This window comes from Triticum dicoccoides, chromosome 1B (genome assembly GCF_002162155.2).
Source record: "Triticum dicoccoides isolate Atlit2015 ecotype Zavitan chromosome 1B, WEW_v2.0, whole genome shotgun sequence".
In the NCBI taxonomy this organism is placed as follows: domain Eukaryota; kingdom Viridiplantae; phylum Streptophyta; class Magnoliopsida; order Poales; family Poaceae; genus Triticum; species Triticum dicoccoides.
This window is the reverse complement of record NC_041381.1, coordinates 448,583,505-448,595,773: the sequence shown is the minus strand read 5'-3', so window position 1 is coordinate 448,595,773 and position 12,269 is coordinate 448,583,505. Positions and strand designations below refer to the sequence as shown.

Sequence of the window (12,269 nt, the reverse complement as noted above, 5' to 3'; positions counted from 1 at the left end):
GATATGATCAACATGGAGATGTTCACCATTGATGACCACCCCATCTCACGTGATGGTCGTGTTGGGAAATGCAGTAGAAAACAAAAAAATTGCCCTACGATCACCCAGTAACAATATGAAGATGCATAACGGGTTGTGATTAATGATCGTTACCGACTTCAGGAGTGCAGCGGAAGTAGACGAGTCGGTGTAGATCATACTTGGAGTCCCTCGAATGTCGTTAACAATCCCACAAACCGGCCTCGAACGACTCCTCGAACAGAAGACCGAAAGCATGACCTCTCTACTTGGTTGCAAGCGTACGGTCTTCATGATCCGGCAGCACTTCGCCGTCTAGAGCTAATCATCGCCGAAGAATTAGAAGGAGGACTTTAGAAGCACACTGGGCTTCTAATTATGAGGATTAGAGGTGGCTAGGGCTTGCTCTAATTGTTCAACTAGGACCAACTAGAACGTGTGCTAGATCAACTAGAGGAGGCTCCAAAACTTGTGTCTCAATAGGGAGAATTCCTCTAGTATATATAGGTTGGAGGAGGAGGAGGAGAGGGTAGCCACCAAGGAGGGGAAGTCCCTCCTTGGGGCGCTAAACAAGGGAAGGACTAGGACTCCTCCCATAGTCCAATTCGGCCCCCCTATATGGCAAGGGGAGCACCACTTCCTACTTGGGCCTTGTGGCCCAAGTTGCCTTCCACCTCTTGGCCTTTTTAGCCCCGTTGAAATTTAAATTAAATATAAAATGTTCTAAATACTTTCAGATCATTATATTTTTTTTAACATCTCCAGAAACATTTTCCACCTATATATAATTTATCGGTAATACCCGGTATTCACCGAAACCGGCCCTTCCGGTGACCCTAAAACGCTTTCAGGACCTCTCGGAACTATTTTAGCTATTAATGAAACAATTCCACAAATATATTCTCGTTACTCCCATGCTACTGACACTCAACAGATCATGATTACCTTAAGCTTGTGACACCGTAGGTTCGGTAAATCATAGACATAACGAAACCCCTTCGTTCAATGACCGATAGCGGAACCGTGGACATCCATATCGGTCCCTATGATTACACAAATGATATTCGAGTGAACCTTTGGTTATCATGTGATGTTCCCTTTGCTTCGCGATACTTTACAAAACTCGGTGCATCGGCATCCTCCTGAGTCATCACCATGCCCACTATACTGTTGTTATCGTTACCGGTTTTGTTCTTCTTTCTCGTTAATATGTCTCGGCATCCCCGTGTCGTAGTCACCTATGTCTGGCCAGGCGAGGATGGATGCTGTCACACCGAGAGGGCCCTCAGAATATGTCTCCATCGCCAGAGGAGAAAATCCCACTCTCGAGTTGTTCGGTCATTTGTCAAACTTTTCGGTGAGCCTGAAAAATGTTGTTATGATCACCTTGTTATAGGTGATGTTTGAGCAACCCCAAATCCCACCGTCTGGTAGGAAGTAACCAAGACACTCTCATGTTATGAGGAACTAATACACATGCTAACACTCCATGTTATAACAAATGATTTCAGACGATATAATCACAAAGTATAACATACAAGTTTGGGTCGATTCAATATGATCATTCTTCTAACGTCATACCCTCAATATCGTTTTAGGACTATTGTTATGCTAAGAGATATCCTAAGATCCAGAAAACATGATCACCAACAACACTTGAGCCAGTGTTAGAGGCGGGACTGGGAACCTATTGTTTACCGTTTATCATTCCACATGTGCATATGAGTTCTCCACTAAATCACATATTCCAGGATCATAGTAGTTATAGCATGAAATATAAACTCTTAATTATGAATAATGGAAATATAATAATACAATATTATTGCCTCTAGGGCATATTTTCAACACATCGGACCTGGGTTAGTTGATCTGGATCATGTATCACTTAGACACCTTGAGGGATGTTGATTTAAGTGGGAGTTCACTAGCAATTTGATTAACTGAACCCATTACCATGAATATAGTCTAAAGTCTTTGCAAATTTATGTTTAGATCAATGGCTCACGATGTAGCTCCCCTGAATTTTAATCCGTTCCTAGAGAAAGAAAAGTTGAAAGATGATGGAAGCAACTATGCGGTCTGGGTCCGTAATTTGAGGATTATCCTCACTCTTGCACAGAAGGCTTATGTCCTCGAAGCACCGCTATGTGACACCAGCTCAGGAAAATCTGGGCGCTATGAACGTTTGGCAGACTAGAAGTGATGACTACACGATAGTTCAGTGCACCATGCTTTACGGCTTAGAACCGGGGCTCCAAAGACGTTTTGAGCACCACAAAGCATATGAGATGTTCTAGGAGCTAAAATTGGTATATCAAGCTCATGCACCGGTTGAGAGGTATGACACCTCTGACAAGTTATTTAGCTGCAAGATGGAGGAGAATATCTCCGTTAGCGAGAACGTACTCAAGATGTCTGGGTACTACAATCGCTTGAATCAGTTGGGAGTTAATCTTCCGGATCAAGTAGCGATTGATAGAGTTCTCCAGTCACTGTCACCAAACTATAAGGGCTTTGTGATTAACTATAATATGCAAGGGATGGAGAAAACCACCCCTGAGCTCATCGTGATGCTTAAGGCCGCGGAGGTAGAAATCAAGAAAGAGCATCAAGTGTTGATGGTCAACAATACCACTAGTTTCAAGAAAGGCAACGGAAAGAAATGGAACTTCGAGAAGAACGGCAAGCAAGTTGCCGCTCCCGTGAAGAAACCCAAGGCTGGACCCAAACCTGACATTGAGTGCTTCTTTTGCAAGGGGGGTGGTCACTGGAAACGGAACTGCCCCAAGTACTTAGCAGATAAGAAGGCTAGCAACATCAAGAAAGGTATATTTGACATCCATGTTATTGATGTGTACCTTACAAGTGCTCATAGTAGCACCTGAGTATTTGATACTGGTTCAGTTGCTAATATTTGTAACTCGAAACAGGAGCTACAAAATAAATGGAGACTAACTAAGGATGAGGTGACGACGCACATTGGAAATGGTTCCAAGGTTGATGTGATTGCCGTCGGCATGCTCCCTCTATGTTTACCTTTGAGATTAGTTATGAACCTGAATAATTGTTATTTGGGGCCTGCGTTAAGCATGAACATTATATCAAGATCTTGTTTATTGCGAGATGGTAATTGATTTAAGTTAGAGAATAATGGTTATTCTATTTATATGAATAACATGGTCATGCACCCATTGTGAATGGTTTATTCTTACTGAATCTCAATCGCAGTGATACACATGTTCATAATATTAATGTCAAATCATATTAGTGTAAAGATCATGAAGAAACTCCATGTTGATGGACTTCTGGAATCACTTGATTATGAATCATTTGAAACATGTGAACCATGCCTCATGGGCAAGATGACTAAAACCCCGTTTTTCGGAACAATGGAGCGGGCAAGTGACTTATTGGAAATAATACATATCAATGTATGTTATCCGATGAGTGTTGAAGCATGTGGTGGATATCATTACTTTCTTACCTTCACATATGATTTGAGTAGATATGGGTATATTTAGTTAATGAAACACAAGTCTGAAACATTTGAAAAGTTCAAGGAATTTCAGAATAAAGTGGAGAATCATCGTAACAAGAAAAAAAGTTTCTATGATCTGATCGCGGAGGCGAATATTTGAGTTACGAGTTTGGCTCACATTTAAGACAACATGGAATTGTTTCACAACTCACGCCACCTGGAACACCACAGCGTAACAGTGTGTCCGAATGTTGTAACCGTACTTTATTGGATATGGTGCGTTCTGTGACGATGTCTCTTACCGATTTGCCACTATCATTTTGGGGTTATGCATTAGAGACAACCACATTCACTTTAAATATGGAATCATCTAAGTCCGTTGAGACGACACCGTATGAGTTGTTGTTTGGCAAGAAACCTAAGTTGTCGTTTTTTAAAGTTTGGGGAGAGACGCTTATGTCAAGAGGCTTCAACCTGATAAGCTTGAAACCGAAGTGGAGAGGTGCGTCTTCATAGGATACCTGGAGCGACACTTATGTCAAGAGGCTTCAGCCTGATAAGCTCGAAACCAAAGCGGAGAAGTGCGTCTTCATAGGATACCCTAAAGAGACCATTGGGTATACCTTCTATCATAGATCTGAGGGCAAGATTTTTGTTGCTAAGAATGGGTCCTTTCTAGAGAAGGAGTTCCTCTTGAAACAAGTGAGTGGGAGGAAAGTAGAACTTGATGAGGTAATCGTACCTTCTCTTGAATTGGAAATTAGCACATCATATAAAGCAGTTCCCGTGATGTCTACACCAATCGGAGAAGAAGCTAATGATGGTGATCATGAAACTTTGGATCAAGTTACTACTGAACTTCATAGGTCAACCAGGGTACGTTCTGCACCTGAGTGGAACGGTAATCCTGTCCTGGAAGTCATGTTGTTAGACAATGGCGAACCCACGGACTATGAAGAAGCAATGATGAGCCCGGACTCTGATAAATGGCTTGAGGCCATGAAATCCGAGATATGATCCATGTATGAAAACAAAGTATGGACTTTGGTGGACTTGCCTGATGATCTACGGGACATTGAGAACAAATGGATCTTTAAGAAGACAGACGCTTATGGTAATGTCACTGTCTATAAAGCTTGACTTGTCGCAAAGGGTTTTCTACAAGTTCAAGGGGTTGAATACGTTGAGACTTTCCCATCCATGGTGATGTTGAAGTCTGTTAGAATTATGTTAGCAATTGTCGCATATTACGACTATGCAATCGGGCAGATGTACGTCAAAACAGCATTCCTTAACGGATTCCTTAGGGAAGAGTTGTATATGATGCAACCGAAAGGTTTTATCGATTCTAAGGATGCCAAGAAGGTATGCAAGCTCCAGCGATCCATCTATGGACTGGTGCAAGCATCTTGGAGTTGGAATATACGCTTTGATGAGGTGATCAAAGATATTGGTTTTATACGAACTTACGAAGAAGCTTGTATTTACAAGAAAGTGAGTGGGAGCTCTGTAGCATTTCTAATACTATATGTGGGTGACATATTATTGGTTGGAAATGATATAGAATTTCTGGAAAGTATAAAGGGTTATTTAAACAAGTGTTTTTCAATGAAAGACCTAGGTGAAGCTTCTTACATATTGGGCATTAAGATCTATAGAGATAGGTCGAGACGCTTGATAGGACTTTCACAAAGCACATACCTTGACAAGATTTTGAAGACGTTCAAAATGGACCAGTCGAAGAACGGGTTCTTGCCTGTGTTCCAAGGTGTAAAGTTGAGTCAGACTCAAAGCCAGACGATGATAGAAGAAAGAAAAAGGATGAAGGTCATCCCCTGTGCCTCAGCCATAGGCTCTATAATGTATGCCATGTTGTGTACTAGACCCGATGTGTGCCTTGCCATAAGTCTGGCAGGGAGGTAGCAAAGTAATCTAGGAGTGGATCACTCGACAATGGTCAAAAATATCCTTAAGTACCTAAAGAGGACCAAGGACATGTTTCTCGTTTATGCATGTGACAAAGAGCTCGTCGTAAAGGGTTACGTTTATGCTAGCTCTGACACTGATCTAGATGACTCGAAGTCACAAACCGGATACGTATTTATTTTGAATGGTGGAGCAGTCGGTTGGTGCAGTTCCAAGCAGAGCATCGTAGCGGGATCTACATGTGAAGCGGAGTATATAGCTGCTTCGCAAGCAACGCAAGAAGGAGTCTGGATGAGGGAGTTCATATCCGACCTAGGGGTGATACCTAGTGCATCGGATCTAATGACTATCTTTTGTGATAACACTGGTGCTATTGCCATTGCCAAGGAGCCCAGGTTTCACAAGAAGACCAAGCACATCAAACGCTGCTTCAACTCCATTCATAATTACATTAAGGATGGAGATATAGGACTTTGCAAAGTACATACGGATCTGAATGTGGCAGACCTGTTGACTAAACCTCTTCCACAAGCAAAACATGATCAACACCAAGACTCCATGGGTGTTAGATTCATTACAATGTAATCTAGATTATTGACTCTAGTGCAAGTGAGAGACTATTGGAAATATTCCCTAGAGGCAATAATAAATTGGTTATTATCATATTTCTTGTTCATGATAAATGTTTATGATTCATGTTGGAATTGTATTGACCGAAAACTTAAATACATGTGTGAATACATAAACTACACCGTGTCCCTAGTAAGCCTCTACTAGACTATCTCGTTGATCAAAGATGGTTAAGGTTTCCTAACCATAGACATGTGTTGTCATTTGATAACGGGATCACATCATTACGAGAATGATGTGATGGACAGACCCAATCGTGAGCTTAGCATCAGATCGTTTAGTTATTTGCTACAGCTTTCTTCATGTCAAGTATCAGTTCCTTAGACCATGAGAGCATGCCACTCCCGTACACCGGAGGAATATTTGTGTGCTATCAAAGGTCACTTCATAACTTGGTGATCATAAAGGTGCTCTACAGGTATCTCCGAAGGTGTCTGTTGAGTTGCATGGATCGAGACTGGGATTTGTCGCTCCATGTGACAAAGAGATATCCATAGGCCCTCTCAGTAATACAACATCATAAGAAGCTTCATGTGACTAATGAGTTTATTCATGGGATCTTGTATTACGAAACAATTAAAGAGACTTGCCATTAAAGAGATTGAACTAGGTATGGAGATACCAACGATCGAATCTCAGGCAAGTAACATATCGCCGGACAAAGAGAATTGCATACAAGATTGACCAAATCCTTGACATCAAGGTTCAACCGATAAAGATATTTGTTGAATATGTAGGAATCAATATGGGCATCCAGGTCACAGTATTGGTTATTGACCGGGGAGGAGTCTTGGTTATGTCTACATGTTCCGAACTCGTAGGGTCGCACGCTTAATGTTCGATAGCGCTAGGGTAGTATTGAGATATTAATAGCGGAAAGTCTGAAGGTTGTTTGAAGTCCCAAATGAGATCTGGGATATCACGAGGAGCTCTGGAGGTAAAGATTTATATATGAGAAGTCCAGTTTTGGTCAGTGGAAAAGTTCGGGGGCATGCCGACAAGTGTACCGGAGGCACAGAAGGGTTCCGGGGGTCCACATGGGGGGTCCACCAGCCCCGGGTACTCACATGCGCTGTAGGGGGTGTCCTGGCATAGTTGGGCCAGGTGCACCAGCCCCCAAGAGGCTCATGCGCCCCCCTTGACTTGGGGGGCAAGCGACCCCCTCCATTGGAGGAGGGTCTAGGGCCGACGCCCCCTCCCCCTCACCCCTATATATAGTGGGAAGGTGGGAGGGCAGCTGGACGCCTCCACCCTTGCCCTCTGTCGCTCCCAACTTCTCCCACCTTTCCTCTGGTATGCGCTTGGAATTCCGCTGCTACCGCCACCACCATACCGCCGTGTTGGTTCTGATCTCATCTATCTCCTCTCTCTCTCTCTCTCGCTTGCTGGATCAAGAAGGAGAGGAGGCCATCAAGCTGAACATGTGCTAATATCGTAGGTGTCGTTCGTTCGGCACTAGATCGGATTGGATCATAAAGAGTACGACTACATCAACCGCGTTACGACGCTAATGCTTTCGGTCTACAAGGGTATGTAGACACACTCCCATCTCGTTGTTATACATCACCTAGATTAGATCTTGGGTGTTTCGTAGGAAATTTTTTTATTTTCATGCAACGTTCCCATAATTTTTTAGCGAACTAGCATTTCAAGCAAGGATTTCCTAGGAAAAATTTAATTCCCTGTGAAATTTTTTAACATACCAGATTTGAGAAAAATCTGGATTTGGAAAAAAATCTAGGATGTGACATCCCTCAACCCCTTGCTCACACTATAAAAGGAGGAGGAGAGGAGCTCTCAAACTCACTGAAGTTTCTCCAAGTTTCTTACCACAAAGGCATGCAATGATCTGCTATTCTTTCCTCCCTCCCCGAAATAGTTTCGTACTACCGAAAGGTTGTCTAGTGTCCGTTAAGAATAAGTTCTGGACGGTGAAGCACTGTTGGATAGGTGACATTGATGCAACCCGGTAGAGAGATCGTACGCCAAATTTAGGAAAAACTAGAACCATTAACTATATTATTTGTTATTATTTCGATCTTCGGTTCGAAGGGCTGTCCGGAGGACTACTCGAGGGAGAAAATCCTCACAGTTGGAAGGTCGTAAAATCCTATATAGCTGCGGGGATCTGCATCGACGATCTTCACTAACTCTCCTTTCGCTGCGTACGAGTTGGTAATGATCAGACCAAACCATGTATGCATCTTCATAATGGCTCTGGGCATGTACATAGTACGAATTTTTTTTTGTTTTCTGCTGCGTTACCCTACATCGATCTGTTGACCAATCTGGATCCCCATCGAATCCGTGCGACTCCTTAGCGGGACATGCATGTGTCACCAACGACGGAGTCAAATCCGGTAGGTCTCGGGTAGGGGGTCCCGAGCTAAGTGTCTTTACACAATGGTAAGAGGGGGCATGGGTTTTTTCCGAGGTTCGGGCTCTCCTACGAGATAAAACCACACATCATGCTTGTGTTTGTATTGATTTAGGATGGAGTACAAAATACAAGTGATCTACTCGAGATCGTTGTGTGTCATCTACGCACCCTACCCCTCGATTTATATACATACCGTGGGCTAGAATTACATCCTAGTCGGTTATGTACAAGGAGAACGTGTTGTGGACGACTTCTAATATCATGGATTATACGTCGAGTCTTCGGGAGCCTTCCTTTTATACGCCATGGGCCACCTTGACGTGGCCCTCTGGCGAACCCACATGGGGGGTCCTCGGCTTGGCCCACCTGGCCGGGAGATGACGTGGTGAGAGACCCCCTATCAAGGACAATCATCATTGCTTGTGAATGCCGGACCTCTTGCCCTTGCTACCATCTCTTTTCACGCGATATTTGCCCAACATCAAACATAGAAGAATTGGTGTCATCCAAGTCGTAATGCATAGGCTCTTGACCATCATTTTTCATGTTCATCATGTGTGCGTCCTCAAATATGCATCACAATGAAACTACCATCCGTAAATTGATCCAATGGTATGTGCAACTAACGAAGCAAGCAATTTACGGATGGTAGTTTCATCAAACTACATGTGGGCATGCCCGATGCCAGCGTTCCTGATGTTGTCTGCTAGCTTTGGAGTTGCGTGAGTCGCACACCATGTCTGCGGCGACGTCCTCTTGCATCCAGCCATACGAGATGACCCATTTGGATGCCGGAGCGAAATCGGGCGCGGCCAACAACTTGTCCTTCTCGTAGGCAAGGCAGACAACACGAAGTCGATAGCCAGACCAGACATGCGCAAGTCCATGTTGACGGCCTCCTCCGCAACTTCCCAACCACGCTGTTGAGCTCACTGCTCCCTCTAGGGATGCCCTCCGCCTTGCAAACAACGACGATCTAGAGCCCTACGGACTCCGCCAATGCGTCGTCCATGGCTGGGACGGGGTACTCAGCGTCGACATCTAGGACAGCAAAATCAAACGGGAGCAATGCTGGAGGGGGTCAATGGCTCAGCATGTTAGTCAATTTGGAGCGGGCACGTCCCCAAATCCACCCCATATGTGTCGTGTTGAGGGGTGCCGGATAGCAAGAACGTTTGAGTTGGCTGGTTGTGTGGTGATCTTGGCTTTTGGAGAAAGTTGAGGGTTCCAGTTGTAGATGCTCTAAGGATTCACATCATCCCCTTTTAGTACGGACGAGAAATGCATTTCAGCTAAAACATTCCATTTTTATGAGGAAATGGAGAACTATAGAGAAGTAAAAAGATACTTTAACCAGATCAACAATTAGAGCCATCAAAGATTCCATTTGTATGCAACTTCTCCCAATCTTGTGAAGCAACTCCTTTTAGTAAACTTTAGCCAGCTCAACGACTAGAGGTATCACAACATCCTTTCGTATGCATCTGCTCACGGATCTAAGCTCTGGGAGATGCTTAGTAATAAACCGAGTTTTTCTTGCGCACCGGTGCTTATATCCCTCTGAATAAGCACCGGTGTTTCTAGAAACAGTTTATTTCTTTAAGCACCTCCTCTAAGCATCTTGCATCGTACAAGGCCTAACATTTGCAAAGGACGGTAATTCCATATTATAACATAAAAAGGCGGATATAGCTTTCATTACCAAATGTGATTACATAAAATACTGCACACGTTGGGATACAACACGTTTATTGAAAAAGAAAGAGAATACAACAAGCTACCTGCCTACCTATGTACAAGTTATTTACAGTATGTACACGAGATCTGCTTTGCCGGAGTTCACCAAAACGGGCACCACCTGTCAAACAGAATACATACACAGTGAGACGTGGCAAAACTCAAATGGTTAACTAACATAAGTTGCTAAAACTAGATAGAAAATACAAATATACTCTTAGGTTTCTTATGCACCTATTACGTTGTCTTTTTCACATATATGGTGTTACTTTTTCACTTTCTAAAATGCTATACTAGTGCAATACGAAATTTTGGTGCTTAGGTTTTTTTTTTGGGAAGTGTAATATCTCATGAATAGGTACATATTATCCCTAAGAGCATAAAATCCATGTATAAGAATAACAACGCATACCCGACATAGTTCTGGCACAAATTTTCATGTGAAGTCGCTTGAAGTATAAGCTTCTGAACCTGAACCTTCACGGATAATCCAGGTTCTACCTCCCGAGCATCTACTGAGGCTAAATGTTCACTGCCATGTTGACTTGAGCCGCCGGCGCCTAACAAGACTGATCCAGAAGAAAAGTCACGCCCTGTTAGCTTGTGACTCATCCGTGCCATGACAGCTACAGCACGCTCGTTTAAAACCTCATTAGCGTCACCGAGTTGATTGACCGCCTGCATGAACGACACAAATGGTCACCACTATAGGGATGTGGTTAGGACAGTACAATACAATCAAGCATGAGAAAAGGACGCAACCTGTAGCAGTTCCTTCTCGCGGGCTCCTCGAGGAGGTTGCATGAGCTCTTCACTAGGAGCAGCTTCTTCACTACTGACCACTGTATGAGTATGAGCATTTCCATAGTTTGAAACTTGAGGAACTTCATTGAAATTGAACAAACGCCAATTGATCAGCGGGTCATGTACAAATGCCTGAAAATAAATATTAAATTAGAATATCATCAAACATACTGGTTTAGGTACAAGAGATGAAGCATGAAGGAGCAGAAAAAATGTATAAGTAGCCATGAGCGGAGCCAGCAACTCTGGGCAGCTACCATGGGTTGCCAGAGTAATGATGACCCTCTGAGCTAGACACTGTGCATGTGTAGTTTGCTTTGCCCAGGCAAAAGCTTCTTGGACTCATCTATGCGCAAAACATTTTGCCTTTTGCGTGAGTTTTGTACTGGCTTTCCTCTCAATGGCCTCCGTCTGACTTCCAATTTTTCCACACCGTTAATATGTTCTTCAGTTGTTTTTGACCAGCAGATCCAAGGTTCTCAATCCGGAGGTGGCGGTGGTGATGGTGTCAAGTTTGTTTTGGTCTGAACGGTGCGACAACAAAGTAGTGGTTCAACTGCCTATCTCGCAAGGGGTGTATCCCTCGCCACAGTGCGTTCAACGATCTAAAAGTTTCACCTATTGTGGCTCTTTAAAACCTTTGAGCTAGTACAGCTTGTGCAAGTTCTGTCTTCTGCAATGTTTTCACCGGAGACACGGAGATGCAAAAGATGAAAAAATTGCTCAAGTCATGGGTTCTATCGGCTCTTTCTACTCCCCACCATCAGCCTCCTGTAGTCTTGCTGTCCTGCTTCCTCCGAGGCTGCTGCCATGGCGCGTCCCGACTTCACCTTCCCGACACTGCTGCTTAGCTAACCATGACCACCTCGGCGGAGATCAAGCTTTTTTTCGTTTATGAGATAAAGCAAGCGGCTGTGATGCCATATTCTCCTCTCATTTCTTAATCTTGTTTAGTCAATTTCGTCTGTTAACCGAACTTTCGGCTCCCAATAACTCACGGGCTAATTTGGTTGTTGATCTAAATAAAAATAATAATTGTAAACACAAGAAACTAAACCAAAAAAACCCGGAGAAGCAAATGCTCACCCCTACTTTCAAAAATAATAACTGCAACATTACGAACGCAAATTGACAAAACAGACGAAATTTAAGAAAGTTTGATATACTGCAAGCAAACCAGATGAAATTGGATAAGTTCAAATTAAATTTAAAGAAAACTAAACTAAACTACACAAGGTACCGGACGGTGACCTCTTCCTCGTCGTCAGAGTCCTGCTAGCGGTGGAAGGGCGGGTA

At 43.4% G+C, this 12,269-nt stretch overlaps 1 protein-coding gene across 3 annotated transcripts in view; it reads right to left on the bottom strand.

Annotated features, from left to right (window-relative positions):
* Nucleotides 1–10,083: 10,083 nt before the first annotated feature.
* LOC119340426 (serine/threonine-protein kinase TOR-like) overlaps nucleotides 10,084–12,269 on the bottom strand; it is a 31,319-nt gene continuing 29,133 nt past the window's right edge. For 2 of the 3 annotated variants that reach the window (XM_037612349.1, XM_037612345.1), the window contains exons 57-59: nucleotides 10,932–11,105; nucleotides 10,582–10,847; nucleotides 10,272–10,290 (exon numbers count right to left, since the gene is read on the bottom strand). In XM_037612349.1, coding sequence (XP_037468246.1) covers nucleotides 10,272–10,290; nucleotides 10,582–10,847; nucleotides 10,932–11,105 — 459 coding nt within the window. Of the gene's footprint in view, nucleotides 10,291–10,581; nucleotides 10,848–10,931; nucleotides 11,106–12,269 lie in introns of all 3 variants that reach the window. The other variant, XM_037612339.1, reaches the window with a different exon arrangement.